The sequence below is a fragment of the Asterias rubens genome, chromosome 2 (genome assembly GCF_902459465.1).
Source record: "Asterias rubens chromosome 2, eAstRub1.3, whole genome shotgun sequence".
NCBI classification, from domain to species: domain Eukaryota; kingdom Metazoa; phylum Echinodermata; class Asteroidea; order Forcipulatida; family Asteriidae; genus Asterias; species Asterias rubens.
Window position 1 is genome coordinate 24,999,375 of NC_047063.1, and position 20,680 is coordinate 25,020,054.

Consider the following 20,680-nt stretch of genomic DNA (forward strand, 5'->3'; position numbering starts at 1 on the left):
CACAACACGATCATCAATGCATCGCAAGACTTGACTGGCCAGCCATTTCATAATGTCTGTGCACCAGTTGTGCACAATTAGCATTCAATACGCTTGGTAAGACCATGTAAGACGTGATGAGAGGTTTGGAGTAGACACTGATCCTGCTGGCTAATTTACTGACTGCGTTTATTGTGGTTTTATTCAAGATGTTAATTGAAATTCTAGCAAATCCATGTATGTTCACTAGGCCCTTAGTTCACCATGGATTGTCATTGTTACATCAATCATGTTCATACAGTATGGCATCGGGAGGCTAGCTGGCCTTTTCTTGCTGGTGTTTTAGCAGCACTGTTTTCTAGATCAAGCACTGGTGTAAAACACTACACTAGATCATGATCTGCGGTCCTGATAAAAATGCCTGATCTCAATCCACCTGTAGAGTGTAAATGCGGAGCAAGAGGTTCTGAAAAGAGAACCAGGGGTGAGAAAAGTCTTGCCAATCCAAACAAAGCGCGCTGTTCATCTGTAGGAGAAGAGAGGAACACCCACAGGTTAATTTAGGCAGTTCTCATTCCAGATGAAGCTATGCTCTACAGCACACAGACTACAGACAGCACACTGGGAAACTTAATTAGGAATCCCCCAGTTGGGTGAGACTTCAACTGCTAACCTAAATGTACAGTAATTGAGGCCAATCAAGAAATCTAATTTGCCAATCGATGAATATCACATTGGCAGTCTTTTCTTTTATTTCTATACATGTACTGTATGAACATGATTGATGTAACAATGACAATCCATGGTGAACTAAGGGCCTAGTGAACATACATGGATTTGCCAGAAAACATTCGTAATTCACTACTGCTCTTGCCCTTCCACAGCTTTCTCAAATCACTTAGATTTTCTGTCTGTCAACCTCATGAATCTACTGAATAGTAGCTTTAGCCCTATCACTTGTGCAATATTTTAAGTCGTTTTAATTTATCTACAAGTTTAGGTTTTATTTATTTATTTATTTCCCTTTATTGTTTATCCTTACCCCATCTGTTATTTTTACTTATTTATTTATTTTTAATTTAATTTATTTTTATTCTTAATATATATTTAGCATTTTCTATTGATTTTTAATTTTCTGCTTTTATTATTGCTTTGTGTACTATATTATGTTAAATCTATATTAATTTTATTGTGTACCCCAGATGTGGGGCAACAGATCTACGGATCATAGTATGTATTTACTTTTGTTGTCCCTTGCCCATCTTGGGGTATAATGTTGTCAATGTATTTTGTTTTGTACTGTTATGGCGAATAAAAGAATAATAATAATAATAATAAGTACGTATGCAAAATTGTGAAAAAAATTACTTATTTTTTTTTTGGGGGGGTGGGGAGGTGTAAACTCTTCAGGAATCAATTTAATTCAAATCCATCAGCAGGTCTTAATTCATTTCCATGGACTTTGAAATCAAACATGTGCATGGACGTTTTACTAAACAACTCTAATTACCGATAAGGTATGGCTTGCCAAAATCTACTGACTCACAAAAAATAAATGAGCCAAAATTTGTAATAAAGGCAGTGGACACTATTGGTAATTACTCAAAATAACTATTAGCATCAAACCTTACTTGATAATGAGTACTATCTTCAAGTACGCGCTAATCCTCCAATCAGATTGGCAGAATGGAGTGGTGATAAAAACCTATATATATTGCAGTGCTAATATCACTACCATGCGTATTGTGTGTTCTATGTCATGCGCCAAGTTTGCTTGAAGATAAATACGTTATCACACGCGAAATCAAGCGTCTGAAAGCACACAACATCGCGAGACAAGGGTGTTTTTTCTTTCATTATTATCTCGCAACTTCGACGACCAATTGAGCTCAAATTTTCACAGGCTCGTTATTTTATGCATATGTTGAGATACACCAAGTGAAAAGACTTGTTTTTGACAACTACCAATAGTGACCAGTGTCTTTAAAGGTAGGGTCTACATTACAAGCCTAACATTAATTACCATAAAACTGACTTGGTACAAAGCACTGCAGCTGTTGATCTAGTACCCAAATATCTTTGGGAGAGAATTCCCTTCAAAGCAATATGGTTTGGACAAATTTCCCCCAAAAATTACAAGGCCTGCACATACATTGTAATCACATGTATATTAATATTGTGCCAGCTTGCAGTTGTCCCACCCGATGCTTTATGTAATGTACACCACTGTATGTATTTCATTACTAGTGTATGTTCTAAAAACATTTGTTACATTGAACACGTCCTCAACCCAACATTGTGTGACTAAAGCAAATACATTCCAGACGTACATGTACATGTACATGTACACGGTTTGTAAACACTGATACAACAGTACAAGTATCAACATTGACATCCACGCATGTTCACTTTACGAAAGTCAATTTGCATCGTCTACAAATGCCCTCCACCAAACTCCAGCAATCAATGTGAGTAACAATGAATCTCCCCTACGGCCATCGCCTAAACAACTACTACCCCCTGAAATAAATTTCAGAAATAAATTTATATTTCCATTCCCCTGGGGGTGTGCATCAGTCTTTTCCTCTTGATCGCAGACTGCATGCTGCATTACACTGATACTCTCACGGCACAACTCACACAAGTAGTATTTTTTTTCCTCCTTCCCCTCCCTCGTTTCTCCTATGGGTTTGTGTAGTGAGCGTAATCCCATTCACTCGTGCTCAGTCGAGCCTTAAGGGTTAGTCAGCGCTGGATCTGAGCTGGCGTTTTAATGCCGTCTAATGTGCCACAGAGTACGGTTTAGGGCAAGCCCAATTTCAACAACTTGGTGTGAACGCATCACCTAATTCATGTAGCAATAATATGTGGATGCAGGAATTTCAATAATCATTCTTAACTTTGAACAGGATTTCTGTCTTAATGTATTGAGTGCTCAATATGGTGAAGTTCATCTTTGGAAGGGCAGAGTCATTTTAAATTAGCTGAGGGCACTTCTATTGGAAAATCTTTAAAGTCTTTGGGAAACTTCTTCCTTTTTTTTGAGGGGGGGGGGGGGGGTACGATGACCAGAGGCCATGACCTCTTTGTAATTCCAGACCACCAATTAAAAAGAAAAGATGAATTTCATCTTTGAGAATGTCAACATTGAGAGGGCAAGGCTATTTTCAATTAGCAGTGGGCACTTTTATTGGAAAATCTTCAAGTATTTGGGAAACTTTTGAGCAAGTACCATAACCAAGAACAAAAACCACTACTTGTATTAAAGAAATGTTGAATGGTTGGAAACTGATTGGACTTTCCAGCGTTTGGTTTGGTCCGCTGGCCAAATGCTTGTCAAAACATGCCAGTCAAAGTTCACTCTACATGTGGTCCATGGCTGGTTAAAGCATCCTTTTAGTTATTTAAAAAATACGGACAAGTGAAAAACTGACAGACTAGTGAAAGGACAAGCAAACTGTTCCCACTGCTGGCTAGTCACTGAAAAAGGGCAAACCCTGCTTTCATTCCTTTCTAATAAAAACAGCATGTGAAAGTTTGATAGAAAAATTAAGGTCACATATTTATTGTCATCAACTGCCTCAAGGGGTTGAACATGAATATTTGTACATTGCTAAAATTTTGCTTTCAATACAATAACCAAGAAACAAGAGGGAATAAGTTTTATTATTCACTAGGAAGTTGCATGCCTGTACCTGAATCGGAATTAAGATATAATTCCGCAAATCATCCTAATGTCATGAAAATATCCCACCAACTATTGTAGAAAAGACAATGAAGAAACTTTAGCTTTAGACGTGAAAGGAAAACCCACGCAGTCAGGTAGGGGCTGAAAATCTAATCCATGCAAGACTCCTGTTCGTGAATCAAACAAGGGTCCATAGAGGAGACAAAACCCAGTGAGTAGGGCCACTGATTTTCCGTTTCAGAAAAGTGCAAATTCCGTTTGGCAAAAACATGAATTCCGTTTCAGGCACAAAAAATTCCGTTTCATGTTTTTTTAATTAGATAAAAGGTTGTTTAATACCCAGGGACACACTTATAAAAATCAATTTGAGATAAGTTGCACTGTTGACTTCGTAAAATGTTCATTTGAACTGACAAATTTCAAAAAATACTTTTTTTTATAATTGTGGATTATTTTGTATACTGCTGTTCTAAAAAGGTTGCACTGTGACTGCAGTATCAATGCACATGATGTAATAGACTTGATTCCAAGTCTAAAACTGCAGTTGATTCTCTGCATCAGCCACATTGTAGGCTAATGACAGGAGTGTATCCACAAGAGGGCGCTGTTTCAGCATGATCAAAGACTTGGGAACAAGTCTATGGACGTGACCATTCTCCATCCACAAACAAAATGTCAGCCATTTTGTTTTCGCTTTGGCGACAGAATGTTGACAGTTTACGGTTTTATTTTAGACCTTTCCAAGATGAAAAAAACATTGTATGTGTTCTTATAGATCATAGGTAAGCTAGTTTGTGTATTATTGTTGGTAAAAGAGAGGGAGAAAGTGCAATTTGGGTGAACAAAAAATGTTTAAAACGTGCCGCGAATAATGCCCTTCGCTTAACCATGTTAACAACGTGTGTACATCATGTGTGTAAACATTGAGGATGGTGTGAAGTAGAACAGAATGATCCACGGTTACGATCTCGTACTTTTTAATGGTCTGATTTCTGATGCATTTTTAGTTTAACAAAAAGAATCTTAATAAAGAATGCAATTTCAATAGTTTTGGCGTCAAGAAAAAAAAAAAAAAAAAAAAAATCAAATTTTCTGAAATCCCGTTTTCCGTTTCAAAGGGTGGATTCCGCGAATTCCGTCCGTTTTCCGCGATCGCGGAAAATCAGTGGCCCTAAGTGAGCCAACCTGACTGCCCATATAATACACAATTCTGATTTTAAACATGCGACTTAAAAAGTTACATTCCACTAACAAATGTTAGTAAAATACTACATACATGTATATTGTACTTAAACATGAATGTAACGAGAATATTTTTAGAAAATGTTCCTTGTACTGTTTAAGTACCATGCCCAAGTGAACCCACAAGCAATTTAAATCTTTTTCTTGATCTTTGCACCGCTGGAGGACAACCAAGAGGGAACTTGTATTCTATACTTGGTGTACTGTACCTCCCTTGGTGTACTGTACCTCCCTTGGTGTACTGTACCTCCCTTGGTGTACTGTACCTCCCTTGGTGTACTGTACCTCCCTTGGTGTACTGTACCTCCCTTGGTGTACTGTACCTCCCTTGGTGTACTGTACCTCCCTTGGTGTACTGTACCTCCCTTGGTGTACTGTACCTCCCTTGGTGTACTGTACCTCCCTTGGTGTACTGTACCTCCCTTGGTGTACTGTACCTCCCTTGGTGTACTGTACCTCCCTTGGTGTACTGTACCTCCCTTGGTGTACTGTACCTCCCTTGGTGTACTGTACCTCCCTTGGTGTACTGTACCTCCCTTGGTGTACTGTACCTCCCTTGGTGTACTGTACCTCCCTTGGTGTACTGTACCTCCCTTGGTGTACTGTACCTCCCTTGGTGTACTGTACCTCCCTTGGTGTACTGTACCTCCCTTGGTGTACCTTTAATATCCAAAGCTGAAGTCACTTGATTCAGGCGAGGCTATTTCCTCACATTTTAAAGGTCATCAATGAAGAGTGACATTGTAATTTACACTTGGTTCTTGTTGTAAGTGTACCTATAGCCATAGTTGAGGTCATTTGGTTTAGTAGTAGTTGAGCGAGAGGTTGTCTTCAGCCGACGCCATCTCGGGAACTTGGTTTAGACATGGCTAAAGATATTATCATGTGAAAACAGCAATGGAGGGTGAAATTGTAATTTAGACTCAGTGTACCTCCCTTGGTGTATCTAGCCATAGCTTGTCACTTAGTTTAGATGCAGCTATCTTCTCATATTAAGACATCAATGAAGAGTGAAATTGTAATTTAGACTTTCTGTACCTCCTGGAGAGATGAAAAACCTTTCCTTGATGAGTTAAAAGCGCCCTCCCACTAACGTGGATGATAACAACCGTCAGAACCACTTATAGTCGCCATCAAAAGCTGAACCAATGCCCAGCAGCAAACATTCATTCACATTTCTAACAATCACATCGCTCCAATATTGCACATGAATCATACAATGTGTATGTGTACATTAGAAAATGTTGTTGATGTTTTCAACAAACAATTGAGCAGGCAACAACCGCATTAATGGGTCCGCAGGGTATAGTTAAATCTATTTTGCTGGCAATATTCAGCTTTGACATCTTCACGAAGGTGGCAAATTGTCTGCTTTCAGTGTATACCTTGTAGTGTATACTTTGTTCATGTATTAAACCATCTACATGTATTTGTGCAGATTTTGATCTCATTTAGAGGGGACAACCACCCCGTCCCACTGGCTACGCACAACTGACTAGAATCTATCTCCAGATCCTCCCCATCTCCACTGAAACCACGTACGCGATTCCATGGTCAGTCGCATTACACTTTTCTGTGTCATTTCTTGATCTTGGTGCTAGTAGTTCTCTGTGAGATATTATTTCCACTAAGTTTATTGACTGATTTGTACTTGCCCCCCCCCCCCCCCCCCCCAAGGCTTTGAAGTGATGATATTAAAAATGTTGTGGACGTTGTACTCTGGATGTTATAACGTTGTAAAAAGCGGTTAGTCGCATTACACAAAAAGGACATGGTAAAAAATACACTTGTCTCAATTCAAAAGTTTCCTCAAACTAAAAAACTTGCAAAAGTTTAACTACATTTAACACACAACTCTTATACATAAGTATCCAACAGGATACTTATAAATAGTCAGCAACTTGAACTTTTAGGTTTACTTGGCAAAACCATGGTTAGTCGCATCACAGTTTGTCCGGCCACTTAAGCCAAGCCCAATGGAGCCCAAACTGAGTTCTTGTTTGGCAAAATTGGGTCAATTCCTTATCAATAAACAAAATAAATTAATTTCATTGTATTTACTAAAATAATCATAGAAACAAGGCTGAAATGTGTATTTTTAGAAAAGCAAACTTACATTTTTCGGAAATATTTTTATTTCCCATTTTACTGACCAATTTTGTTTTCAGAGTTGTGCATTTAACATAAAATGTTAAATGTCTTGCCGAGTATGTAATTGAACAAAAATAAAACCGCAGATTTAAAGTGACTTACATTCATGTAAACATATTGTCCCTGAAAAATCGAAGTTTGGGTTATTGTTTAAAAGTGGACTGTGAATTTAAAATGGCCTTGTTGGTTATCACAGGTTCCTCAATGCAACAAACAATTTCTTTTGTGTCGAAAAAGTGTATAAAACAAACAAAAAACCTTCTTGATCCCCCATCTCCTCGACTTTACCTGGATACATTTCACTGCATGTAACACCACACACCACTGACCATGCATTGCTATCCTTGCATTGCTACCCTAGTTTGTAAGGCAGCATTTTGTAGTCATCATGTTTCTTCTTTCTGAAGGAAAATGGTGGCAAGAGAACATCAGCTTTTTGCTTTTGTTTGCTCTTTTGGGGGATTTTTCTGTGCTTTTATTGAATTCCTTGTATTTTAATATCATTCTGCTTTTTCAGCCTAGGCAATGGAACAACATGTACATATGTCCACAATTTGTGGAATAAATTAGTTCCATTACTTCACTTTTCTACTGAAAATTCTCAGAAATGTTGCTTTTCTTTATTTTGTTTCATATGTTAACATTAAGACTCTGTACAAATGATGAAACTAGAAGTTACAGATTGGAGTGGCACATGTACAACACATGTTATAGGTTTCAGCATATGCTTTGGAAAAATGCATTGTGGGTAGGGCATGAGTGGCATCTGCAGAGCCCCAGATCTCTTAATTCATGTAATATTGTCCTCTAGTTAGTCAAAACCAAGATATCCAGCTTTGCTGACCTCTTGGTCTTCCTCTTGAAAAAAGATTTGGTCAGTCGCATTACATTGCATGGTCAGTCGCATTACATTGCATGGTCAGTCGCATTACATTGCATGGTCAGTCGCATTACATTGCATGGTCAGTCGCATTACATTGCATGGTCAGTCGCATTACATTGCATGGTCAGTCGCATTACATTGCATGGTCAGTCGCATTACATTGCATGGTCAGTCGCATTACATTGCATGGTCAGTCGCATTACATTGCATGGTCAGTCGCATTACATTGCATGGTCAGTCGCATTACATTGCATGGTCAGTCGCATTACATTGCATGGTCAGTCCCATTACATTGCATGGTCAGTCCCATTACATTGCATGGTCAGTCGCATTACATTGCATGGTCAGTCGCATTACATTGCATGGTCAGTCGCATTACATTGCATGGTCAGTCGCATTACATTGCATGGTCAGTCGCATTACATTGCATGGTCAGTCGCATTACATTGCATGGTCAGTCGCATTACATTGCATGGTCAGTCGCATTACATTGCATGGTCAGTCGCATTACATTGCATGGTCAGTCGCATTACATTGCATGGTCAGTCGCATTACATTGCATGGTCAGTCGCATTACATTGCATGGTCAGTCGCATTACATTGCATGGTCAGTCGCATTACATTGCATGGTCAGTCGCATTACATTGCATGGTCAGTCGCATTACATTGCATGGTCAGTCGCATTACATTGCATGGTCAGTCGCATTACATTGCATGGTCAGTCGCATTACATTGCATGGTCAGTCGCATTACATTGCATGGTCAGTCGCATTACATTGCATGGTCAGTCGCATTACATTGCATGGTCAGTCGCATTACATTGCATGGTCAGTCGCATTACATTGCATGGTCAGTCGCATTACATTGCATGGTCAGTCGCATTACATTGCATGGTCAGTCGCATTACATTGCATGGTCAGTCGCATTACATTGCATGGTCAGTCGCATTACATTGCATGGTCAGTCGCATTACATTGCATGGTCAGTCGCATTACATTGCATGGTCAGTCGCATTACATTGCATGGTCAGTCGCATTACATTGCATGGTCAGTCGCATTACATTGCATGGTCAGTTGCATTACATTGCATGGTCAGTCGCATTACATTGCATGGTCAGTCGCATTACATTGCATGGTCAGTCGCATTACATTGCATGGTCAGTTGCATTACCGGTTAGTCGCAATACACTTTCGATGACTCGTTACTAAAATACACCAACTAGAGTGTTGATTTCTTTACTCATTTCAGACTTGGTAATAAGGGTAGAAGCATATTTTGAATTGCCATGAAGATAGACAGTGGATTTTTCGTGCAATTGAAATAACTTCATCTCTCGGTTAGTCGCATTACACCCTGTTGAAGCTCCCACAAGTACACTCACATATTGCTTAAATGAGAAACACGAATTAAAATTCATTCTGGATTTTAAATAGTTGTACCTGCTGCTAATCACAACTATTAAAGTTTTGCTGGAAGAACCTTTGTGGGGGAAAATATTTAAGTTTGAAGAAATCACCTTAATGTGCTCACTTTTTAGGGTCTGTTCACAGCTTGTGCAAACATGAGCTGAATTTGTACAAAATGGTACAGAGTGTGTAAAAAAAAGTTAATGTCTGTTTCCTTTCATATGTTAGCTATAACTTTTAAGTGGAAAGAAAGTTGTGACACAAATTTTATTTTTTGGTGTTATGTCCATGTTTGCTTGGAATTGCCCACATCCATTAATGGGCTTCCTTAGCCCAAATATATTGCACCCACACACTAAAACGGTGTTCACAAGTTCCTGTATTACTCCACACAGGATGCGCGTATAGGAAGCGCAGGAAGGAGTTAACATATCAAGTAGTTCCTAGAGTGGGTGCTCCGATTAGACACCCATTTAAACAACCTGGTTAAAAGAAAAGTCAAGGCCTGTATGCTTCATTTCTGAAAGGGCAACGGCACCAATACAATTTCTCCTTGGTTAAGGGCACCCTATATTGTACATTTCTACTGCAGAGCATTTCAAAGGCACCAAGGCATTGACCAGGGGGCATTGAGGCAATTGCCTTTGTACTATCCGCGAGGCCTGATTTGATAGGGACCAAATTGTAAAAGACTATCTCATAAACTAATTTTTAAAATCTCTAAAAAGTGCCTGTCTTTGTTTAAATTGTCACACTCAGTTCCAAGTGATACAGGTAATGCGGTCATGCATGATGGTAGTGTACAATTATTAGACTGGAGGTCTTGTTGCCAAACATCTTGCTAAGTATGGCTACCAACAGTAATGAGCTTCTGACTACTGCTGTCAAATTTTTGGTTCATCTTTTTATGACGATCTTTTTATGAATGCTGCACGTTGCAGTGTTTTGTTGGTGATTTGCCTGTCAAATCGGAATTTCTTTTTGAGGCGGCGAGAATGACGTGAAGTAGGTATATGGAACTTTAGTGATTGGGTTTCACAGCAAAAAAAAAAGCCTCCTAAGGGATGAAAAAGGCCTGCTGTTCTATCAGGATTACTTTTTTTTTCCTAATAAAATTTTGGTCTTGTAAAAAATCTTCCGGTCCAGTAAAAATTCTGAGCAACAAGCCCTGCAGTCTTGTGGATTTTTTCCCCAAATTCGAGCCCTGGACCCATGTGCAAAGAGATTGCCAAGGGAGAAAGTTAAATGTCTAGATGTGCCATGCGTGTTTCAAATCATTGGTAAAATAAACTCAAGATGCATTCATTATAAGATAGACTCATTATAAGATGCACTGTAGTTAGGCGAGCATCTTGACTCACACACAATAAGACCCATCATGCAGAACCCTCCTCCCCTTCCATTTTTAGTGTTAAGTACATGTAACTTATTAGTTACATGCAGTGTCATACCAGCAAACATGTTGTTCAAAAACTGTTCGAGCCAATAACTCCTCCACTTGAATCTCGTGCCGTGAATACTTGCACAGCATTGCATTAGCATGATACTATGATAGACCCTTGTGATGCATTCTGTGCAAGCAGCATGCACATAATTCGTTCTCTGTGACAACCATGCCACCCCCACACCAAAGATAAACATGCCAAATAGATCCGCCTCGTATCTTGGACTTCTTGACTGTGGCATCATTCATATCCTTGGGCTTCATCGGTACAATCTTTTAAGAGAACAATTTCTTAAATACATGGCCCAAACATTTACCCTGTTGACCGTGGGTTTGCTGCTAGGCCAACTACAGTATGTGGAACAAGTTTACTTCATAAAATTCACCATGCTCCATCACTGGCAGCCTTCAGGAAAGCTCCCAAGACTCAACTATTTACATGTAACTCCTTATCCTAACTTTATTTAAGCCTGGGCGACTAGTGAAATAAACTACTCGACTAGTCGCGCCTCAAATAGCTGCAACTTCGACACTAGCCGGGATTAATTTTTACTTCCCAAGATGCATTGCGACATATTGTTTGTCACCGGCACAAAAGAGTTAAATTTGTACTGAAAGTATAGAAGGATTGTGTCACTGATGTCTGAGTATGTTTCGTAAGTAAATTAGGTTGGGTCATGAGCGACACAATTGTTTAACCAAGCAGGAAGTCCGACTATTTTTGTAGAAGTCGTGGTGGAAGGATAGTTGAATAACGGTAGTTGCGACTCGAATAAGCAATCAATAGTTGCCACTTTGAGACAAGTCGCACTAGTCTCTCAGGCTTAATTTACCTTATTTTTTACTATTCTGCTTGTTAAGTACTGTGATAAAGCTTCTAAGAGGGCTATAAATGCCTTTTGTATTGTATTGTATTTTACTTGATCTGTTACTGTACAATTAAAATTAAAATTTCATGTACATTTTTAGTAAAGCAACTCAATTCAATTCAATTCAATTCAATTCAGTTCAATGCCCGAGTGGAAAATAGCAAACTTACCAGGTTTTCAGTAGCCCCTTGCGGGATCCACTCAAAGGTAATTTTTTGGGCGGCATTGGAGTCAGCATTGGCCGTCTCGTCGGTGGGCATGGCCATCATCTCTGTATGCTCCATGGTCATGCGATCAATGGTGTACTTCTCCAACTTGGAGGCATCGAAGAGGCGTCCAACCTTGCGGACAGTCTCTTGCACTTGTACTGTGACGGCATGTTCCTCTGGTGAACACTTACAAATCTTACAGATTCTCCTGATGAATTTTGTGTTATATAAAAAGAGAAGAACATTGTGCTTTTTGAATTATTGTTTCATGTTTTTGTAGCTATCAGATGGGGTCAAATGGGGTGAGAAGAATAAATCTTGAAGATTGTTTCCTCTAATTTCTAATTGCTGATTTGTATGAAAAACTATACAAAGAAAGATAAAACCAAAGTAATACTGTACACAAATCCAAGTTCCAAATAAATGTAGGTTCATGCCTACATGTAGACTGGTTTTTGTCGAGGTATTGCTGGTTTATAGAAAAAATGTCAAGACAGATACAACAAAAAATAATACAATAAAAGTCACAGGTGAAAGTTGCAGCTGAGTACACAGAGTCTACTCGCTGAGAAAACAAAACAAAATGTTGCGGTAATTACAAAAGAATAGTGAATCAGTCCACCAGTATTTAGAGAGGTCACGGCGGATAGTGAATCAGTCCACCAGTATTTAGAGAGGTCACGGCGGATAGTGAATCAGTCCACCAGTATTTAGAGAGGTCACGGCGGATGAACACTAACCCTCCCACCAGTATTTAGAGAGGTGACGGCGGATGAACACTAACCCTCAGAAATCTAAAAAGCGATTCATTCAAGAATGTGTTTGGGGTGAAAACTTATTAATTAATATTAATTAATTAATTAAATAAAAATTATCGAAACCATACTATTTTAACACATTAGAAGGGAATGCTGTTTAAACTAATTTATATTACTGTATTGCAGAACTACATATGCTTCACCGGTGTAAGCAATTAGAATGCATGAAGAAGTTTTTATGGGTATTTACCAATCTACATGTATGTACTGTATGACCCTAACAACTTTAAATAGGACAGGCACTTCCGACATCCAAAAAGACCAGTAGCAACTCAACAAATTGAGGAAATGAATGCCAAGGCCAAGGTCAATTCATGGCATGCAGGGACAACCTGGACAGGTTCTTTGTTGCATCCACAGTAATTAATAATAATATACACTGTAACAACTCTTCAAATTCAAGAGAACATGACCACTTTGTCCAGTCTAGGTGTTAAAACAAACTTACATGTTGGAATGGGAAATGATAACAACTTAGATGGTACCTAACATTATATAACTTAACGTGACAACTACAGTTTTACTAGATGGTAAAAGTTTAAGTTGATGTATTTTGTTGACTTTTAGCAGTGAACAAAAATCCAATACTCTGTTGCCAGAAAACTTCAATGCGTGGGTTTTGTGTTTTTTTTGTTCTTTTTTTTTTTTTTTTTTTTTTGGGGGGGGGGGGTGCCATTAACAGGGTTCAATGCCTTGTTCCTTAGTGGTCATTCAGTTCAGTGAAATCCTTTCCCCTATACGGTGATAAAGATTTCAAGGTGGAAATCTTCAAACATTTTTGCTTGTAATGCTTGTCCTCTAAAGGCCTTGGTGAAAGGCTACATTTAGCAGGGTTTTCATTTCATATGTTAAATATGTTGATGCATTTTGCAGGGTACCCAGAAAACGAACAGTTCCAATTTCATGACGATGGAGAGGGTTAAGTTCCTGCCCTGGACATCACAATAGAGAGATTTTGTTTCCGACAACGGATGGTTCTGAAACAATAATGATGATATTTGGCGTCATCTACAGATGGGTCGGCTTTGAGGACAGTCGCCCCTTACTTTCTACACCAGTACTTGGGATAAATCTGGGTTGTGCTGAAAACGACAACATTTTGGCTGAAAACTAATATTACTGTCATAGAACCATCTGTCGTCGAAAAAGGAAACTCTCTAGTACCAAACAACAGTCTCGAAGGAAACAATGTGATTCTTACCGCCAGAAGTGGAGTTCTAATCCAGTGCAGGCAGGTCCGCACTTAAGACACTGTGCTCCTGATCCAATCTCATGTCCAAGCACCACCTAAATAAAATGGGAATCAAGAACATAAGCCAAAGGGAAATTCATTTCACAACATAAATATTAATAATGATTGAACATCATTCACACCATTTGCAATTTTGTTCATTCACAGTTTAAGAAGTACAGTCATACTTTTGTAATACTTTTTTTTCGGGCTAACAACCAAGTTTAAAATGTTTATTGACATGTATACATCTTAATTGTAGCCTTGTGAGAAAAAATACACGAAATACTGGAAGACTAAGGTCAGTCACACTATATCAAGATCATTTTTAAATTTAGTAAAATTGCAATTACAGCTCTTGTTTACATTTTGGTCCAGGTTTCTTTAAAATCTGCAAGAATGAAATAAGTTTTTGACATGCACAGCAGTTGTAAAAACATTACAATGCATCTCACTTGTTGCTGCTTAGCTATGCATTTATTACTCTGCATTTATTTGTTGCAAAACAAATATGCTTGACTATTCCAGGCAGAGAAATGCAATACATACTGTACCATGGGTAGTTTAAAATTCAACCCCACATTTATCCAGACGACAAACAATACATTTATAGGGCTCGAGATATTATTATCAATAGATTACACCACATGTATGATAATTTAGCTTGATAACCTTATTCTGGCATCAATTGGTTACAGTGCTTAGCAAATGTTTATGGGCCAGCTTAATTGGGCTAAGATTCTTGGCACTCCTTGAGACAATGCCAAAGGTGCAATGAAGTATTATTAGGCCCGAGTCAGCATTATTTTGTTGTGCTTTTAAAGCTAATTTTCATGCATTAAAAAAACCCAGCTACATGTGATTGCACCCTTGAGTCATGAAATTCAAGCTACAATTGCTATGTAATCACCAGTGAGTCTAATGTGTTCAGCACATGAACGTAATGCACATAGTAGTAGTATGACTAATGTTTGAACCATGTCATTTTATACACTGACTGAATGGTTTTGATTTCTGAGACAATGCGCATGTTAACTCAAGGCAAGGAACACACCCAGTCATGTTCACACAGTACTGTACACTTTGTGAAAAAGAAACCTCAACAAAATTATCTTTCAAAATCTCAATAAATCTGTAAATCAACAGTATACTCCAACCACCCCATTTTCAAGAGACCAAAATATAATATAACAAAATACTGAGCTCACTTACACTTTCAGTACTACTTATACACACTGAAAGCAGCAATCACAATATTTCATGCAAAAATGGCGGCTTTTTATATCTGTGAAGGTCACGCACGCTGATGTGCAGTTACGTATTGTTCTCAGTTGGCCTAAACCTCCACTTTGAAAAATCTATTATTGCGTGTGTAGTCAGCTATACATAACAAGCCATTGCATCGTGCGGACTACAGCCTTAGAATTTATCAATCAGATGATGTAAATAGTGTATACATCCTTTAGTGCTGTTCATCATAGCATGTGTCCAGCTGCACACGCACAACTTCAACCTTTAAAAACAATTACAATTACATGCTATAGCCCCATATTAGGTAAAAAGGAATTTTTAACAAAAACAACCTTTAGTTTATAATGTTTGCTTAGCAAATTAGCTGAGCAGAATCTTTTTTTAATTACAAACAAATGCAAAAAACACACAATTTTGGCTGTAAATTTTCTACGTGTAAAATAATTCTGTACAAAACTCAATGATGACCTTGTGTGTTGACATTGGGAAAACTGCCACAAGACATGTACGGGTACTATAAATGGCCATTATGAATTTATGGGGCTTTTTGTTCATGCTCTGTGACACCATGGTCGAAGGTTATTCCATCCAAAATGTCCACTTTCTTATATTTTTGTTTTTAAATCCAAAAAGCACACTGCTATTTAATTTGATGTCAAAATACAACTGATATATACATGTGCGGTCAGCCATTTCTCCATGGCAGCTGCGTGTCAGACTGTTCTCGTATGATTTAAACGTAAAGTCTGGTGGTTGCAAAAACCTAACCCACATGAACCACGTTTAGACAAATAAATTCTATAAGTAAAGTTTCCTGGTTTTCTCCCCTCTTTTTGGCAAGATTTCTAAAAGGAAACCTCAGTTACATCACTAAACGAACACCTAGCAAAACTTTTATGGATTGCATTTGTACATGTACCAATTATGGATGTCAAACTGAGGCACTGAGATGTTACATCCACATGATAGGAAAGTGTTGCTTACAATAGTTCAGGACCACTACCCATAGAGCACTACCTGTGTAGACACCATCCCTCTAGAGGATGTCTGTTGTGTGAACGACTTTGACCTTATAAATGGAAGACTGGCACTGTCAAGGTCTCTGACCCTAAAGCTGCATGAGCTGAGATGGCATAGTAGGTACATTCCATGGGAAAACTCCCAGGACTACAAAAATACACAATCAAAACACGATCACAGCACTCAAAATGAACAACATGAACTTTGTTCTTGTACATTTTTAGTCACTGGGTATGTTTCTGTAGCAAGTTGTGTTAAATTACACAATGTGTACTTTGAATTGATTACACACAGATGTAAGTACCCAAGAATAAAGGTAGTATAAAAATATCTATAAATGTTCTTAACGTTATACATCTTGCATACCCCACAGTTACATAGTAGGATCAGCCATATTTCACACTATACATTGACCTATGACCTGATCAGTGATCAATAGAAAGAATGTAAAACTCACACCTTGTATAATTTGTTCACTGACCATTTCACTGTGTTACTGTATAAGTTTACACAAACGATGTGCAAATTGTACAATTTTAAGCATGTAAAGAGCCAATGTTATAACATTAAGGATGGATCATACTGCAAACACATTGATGTAGTGGTCATTGCAAAATGGCAGTGAAACTAGAACAAGTTTCTTTGTTATAAATACCTAATTATAGGGGCCTACATATTATGTTTAAACTACAATGCATCAATGCAGAGGCTTTACACTTAAGGCCTGGACTTGTAATTGCATGAAGGCCACTGTCTTTGTATTATTGCCCCTTCAAAGGTTTTCTATATTAGACTAAGATTTTCCAAGGGAAGTGCCCTTTGCAAAATGAAAAAGGGCCTTGCCCTTTCATAGATGAAACTTCAGGGCTGCTTGCACGCTTGTTTTACAGAATTAAGACAAACTCCTTATGAAGGTGAACACAGGCTGCAGCTGCACATCAAATGAATCATCACATCTTGAGATAATCTAGCGCCATGTACACGCGAACTAACAAGATCATAAAATGTCCAGACAATAATGTGCAGGCCAGTTCTGCCAGTGATGGTACATCAGGCATAGCATCAAGCTTGTTGCAGGATTTTAATTGATGCCATCTCATGCTTTTAAAGGAACGTTAACAGAATATGGTAGTGAAGATCACTACATAAAACTTACACAGTCTAATGATAATGATAGTAGAAAACATACCTCTTGAAATAGTTCTGTCTGAAATTACATATTTGATGAGGAATAAATAATCTAATTTCGCGTTTGGAGTTTATCGCTCAGTGGGCGTTTTATTCATTTTTGTTTTGGCATTGATACAACGCAAAATTTGTAAAAATCGGTTTTTCACTATTCTCTCGTGACCCAGATGGCCGATCGAACTCGAACTTCTACAGGTTTGTTAGTTTAAGTATGGTGGACTACATTAAGTGCTTACACTGCCAGCAACTTGTTTGCTATCAAAACCAAGTCTGTAATGTTCCTTTAAGCTTGTGAGGCACACTAATCGCACAGATTACATTGCTTTGACATGTTATTACTAGTTAGGCATAATGTTTAAGACAAGTCTTGCAGAAATTCAAACAATGGGACCCGTAAAGTGCACAAAAGTGCTTCCTTCAATCATGTGTTACCAAATTTGTTTAAATACTCGCATTATTACTAATTTGAGCTTGAAACTTTTTAGGCTATTAATAAAATTGCTTGCATAAATAATTCAGTACACACTTCTACTAAAACTACTTTTGTAGTTGCGATAATCAGAACCCTCCATCCTCCCAACGGTCGGAGGGATACCATATCGCAACTACTCATTTTGATTTGCAATTGAACTCATGTACTACTGTGTACAAGACCATTGTACATGTATGGGAAAATGTGTAATATTTAGCCCCTCTTCTCTACTCTAGTGTAGTAGTATGGGAAAATGTGTAATATTTAGCCCCTCTTCTCTACTCTAGTGTAGTAGTATGGGAAAGTGTAATATTTAGCCCCTCTTCTCTACTCTAGTGTAGTAGTATGGGAAAGTGTAATATTTAGCCCCTCTTCTCTACTCTAGTGTAGTAGTATGGGAAAGTGTAATATTTAGCCCCTCTTCTCTACTCTAGTGTAGTAGTATGGGAAAGTGTAATATTTAGCCCCTCTTCTCTACTTTAGTGTAGTAGTATGGGAAAGTGTAATATTTAGCCCCTCTTCTCTACTCTAGTGTAGTAGTATGGGAAAGTGTAATATTTAGCCCCTCTTCTCTACTCTAGTGTAGTAGTATGGGAAAGTGTAATATTTAGCCCCTCTTCTCTACTTTAGTGTAGTAGTATGGGAAAGTGTAATATTTAGCCCCTCTTCTCTACTTTAGTGTAGTAGTATGGGAAAGTGTAATATTTAGCCCCTCTTCTCTACTCTAGTGTAGTAGTATGGGAAAGTGTAATATTTAGCCCCTCTTCTCTACTCTAGTGTAGTAGTATGGGAAAGTGTAATATTTAGCCCCTCTTCTCTACTCTAGTGTAGTAGTATGGGAAAGTGTAATATTTAGCCCCTCTTCTCTACTCTAGTGTAGTAGTATGGGAAAGTGTAATATTTAGCCCCTCTTCTCTACTTTAGTGTAGTAGTATGGGAAAGTGTAATATTTAGCCCCTCTTCTCTACTTTAGTGTAGTAGTATGGGAAAGTGTAATATTTAGCCCCTCTTCTCTACTCTAGTGTAGTAGTATGGGAAAGTGTAATATTTAGCCCCTCTTCTCTACTCTAGTGTAGTAGTATGGGAAAATGTGTAATATTTAGCCCCTCTTCTCTACTCTAGTGTAGTAGTACAACACTTGCAGTACTACTTTTACTCTTTGGTGCCAATATTTTAACATTTAGCAAGACAAGCCAATATTTTAAAATACAAAGTCATTGCATATATTTATAAATAGTACATAAATTTCCAGCGGTAATCACATCATTGTAATGCACATGGCTGGTGCTTAGCTCTAACTCTAACGCAGTAACACCTGCTCTAGTAAGACACTGCTCTAGAATTGCAAGGGTCGTGGGTTCGAATCCCACCCGAGTAACATGCCTGTGATATTTTTTCACAGGACTCGGGAAAGTACTGAGTATACAGTGCTAACACACATCGGTGTATGGGTAAAAACCAAAATTAATATGCAGTAACACCTGTTTGCAAAACCTGTTTAACCTTGTTGTGAAAATCATAACACTCCATCCTCCTCTGACCACTGAGTCGAGAGGATGGAGGGTTGTAAACGATTATCGCAACTAATTTAACCATGGACCGTTTACCACTACAAGCCTCACCATAAAAAAAATAATGCATTTACACTGATGGTAGTTGCGATAACATAACCCTTCTCCCGATTTGCAGCCTTCGGGAGGAGGGTTATGTTATCGCAACTATTACATTGAGCAAGTGCATATTTATGAAAACCCAGCCCAGGTTGGACTCCTGTGTTGCATGTGGGCACTGACTGACTGACGTCCTACCACTTACCACTACCAGGGTATTACCATGAAAACCATGCCACTAGACTAGACCCAGTACCATGTTACCGGGCCCTGCTGTACTCCTTTTTAGTTTTTTATTGTCATTTACTGGTCGTCATTTAGCCCTATATGGAAAAAAAATTCCCCCCATACTGCCATAGTAACTGGGTCTAGAAAACCAATTTTAAATGACTCCTTTAAAACTTTAAAAAACAAAAACTTCAAAACAAAATTCCACTTAGTATGGTGGATTGGAAAAATTCAAAATGTGTTTTTTGCCAATGTGGTGTCCAACAATGCAAAAACTTCCATTCTTCAAGTGACACATCAAAAACTTAAAAAGCTGTCAAGCAATTCCGAGTCCAACAGTGCTATCAACAATAAATTACAACAGGCGATAAGGAATAAAATAATATTACTTCCTCACTATGGATGTGTCAACACATTTGCAAGCAGTAACGTTACAACATTTATATTATTTAACTCATAATCATCATTCCATTCATTCCAAAGCAGCGAGACTCATTTTCATAATTTCCAAACCTCTTTTTTGCTGGTGTCGATCTTTGCGATGGATTCGTAAGGATTGTCACCCACATCGTGTTGGACGTCACCCATCTTGAAAAAAAATCAAAAACACAAACCACCCTTCGTCTGGGGAAATTCCAAGGAGTTTTAACTGCCAATCGCTGCAAGTGACACTTCCTTTAGTCCCTCGTAAGTGGATATTTCCGAAAGGGATTAGACAACAAGTTAAAGCTGACTGGGGGAAGCGAACAGCAGCCCTCGGCGGCGGCACTGCTTAATGTGTAATAAAAATACGTACGCAGTTTTTGGTCCATAGGAGACGCGTGTGTACGATGTGGCGACGACCGATGCGGTCGGATACACACGACGACACGGCAGTACGGAATTACAAACAAGGCATTATGATTTGTCTTAAAGTATTTATATTGTAGCACCAGCTAGACGCAATTTAATGTGTGCAAACATGCACCTTACCTCAGTTAATTGCACATT

At 38.4% G+C, this 20,680-nt stretch overlaps 1 protein-coding gene across 2 annotated transcripts in view; it reads right to left on the reverse strand.

Moving 5' to 3' along the window:
• LOC117306639 (testin-like) overlaps positions 1-20,680 on the reverse strand; it is a 50,437-nt gene that overhangs the window by 23,873 nt on the left and 5,884 nt on the right. The window contains exons 1-3 of one of the 2 annotated variants that reach the window (XM_033791128.1): positions 20,204-20,482; positions 13,892-13,977; positions 11,834-12,080 (exon numbers count right to left, since the gene is read on the reverse strand). In XM_033791128.1, the coding sequence (XP_033647019.1) occupies positions 11,834-12,080; positions 13,892-13,977; positions 20,204-20,278 (408 nt within the window). In that variant the 5' untranslated portion in view covers positions 20,279-20,482. Of the gene's footprint in view, positions 1-11,833; positions 12,081-13,891; positions 13,978-20,203; positions 20,483-20,680 lie in introns of those variants that run through there. The other variant, XM_033791134.1, reaches the window with a different exon arrangement.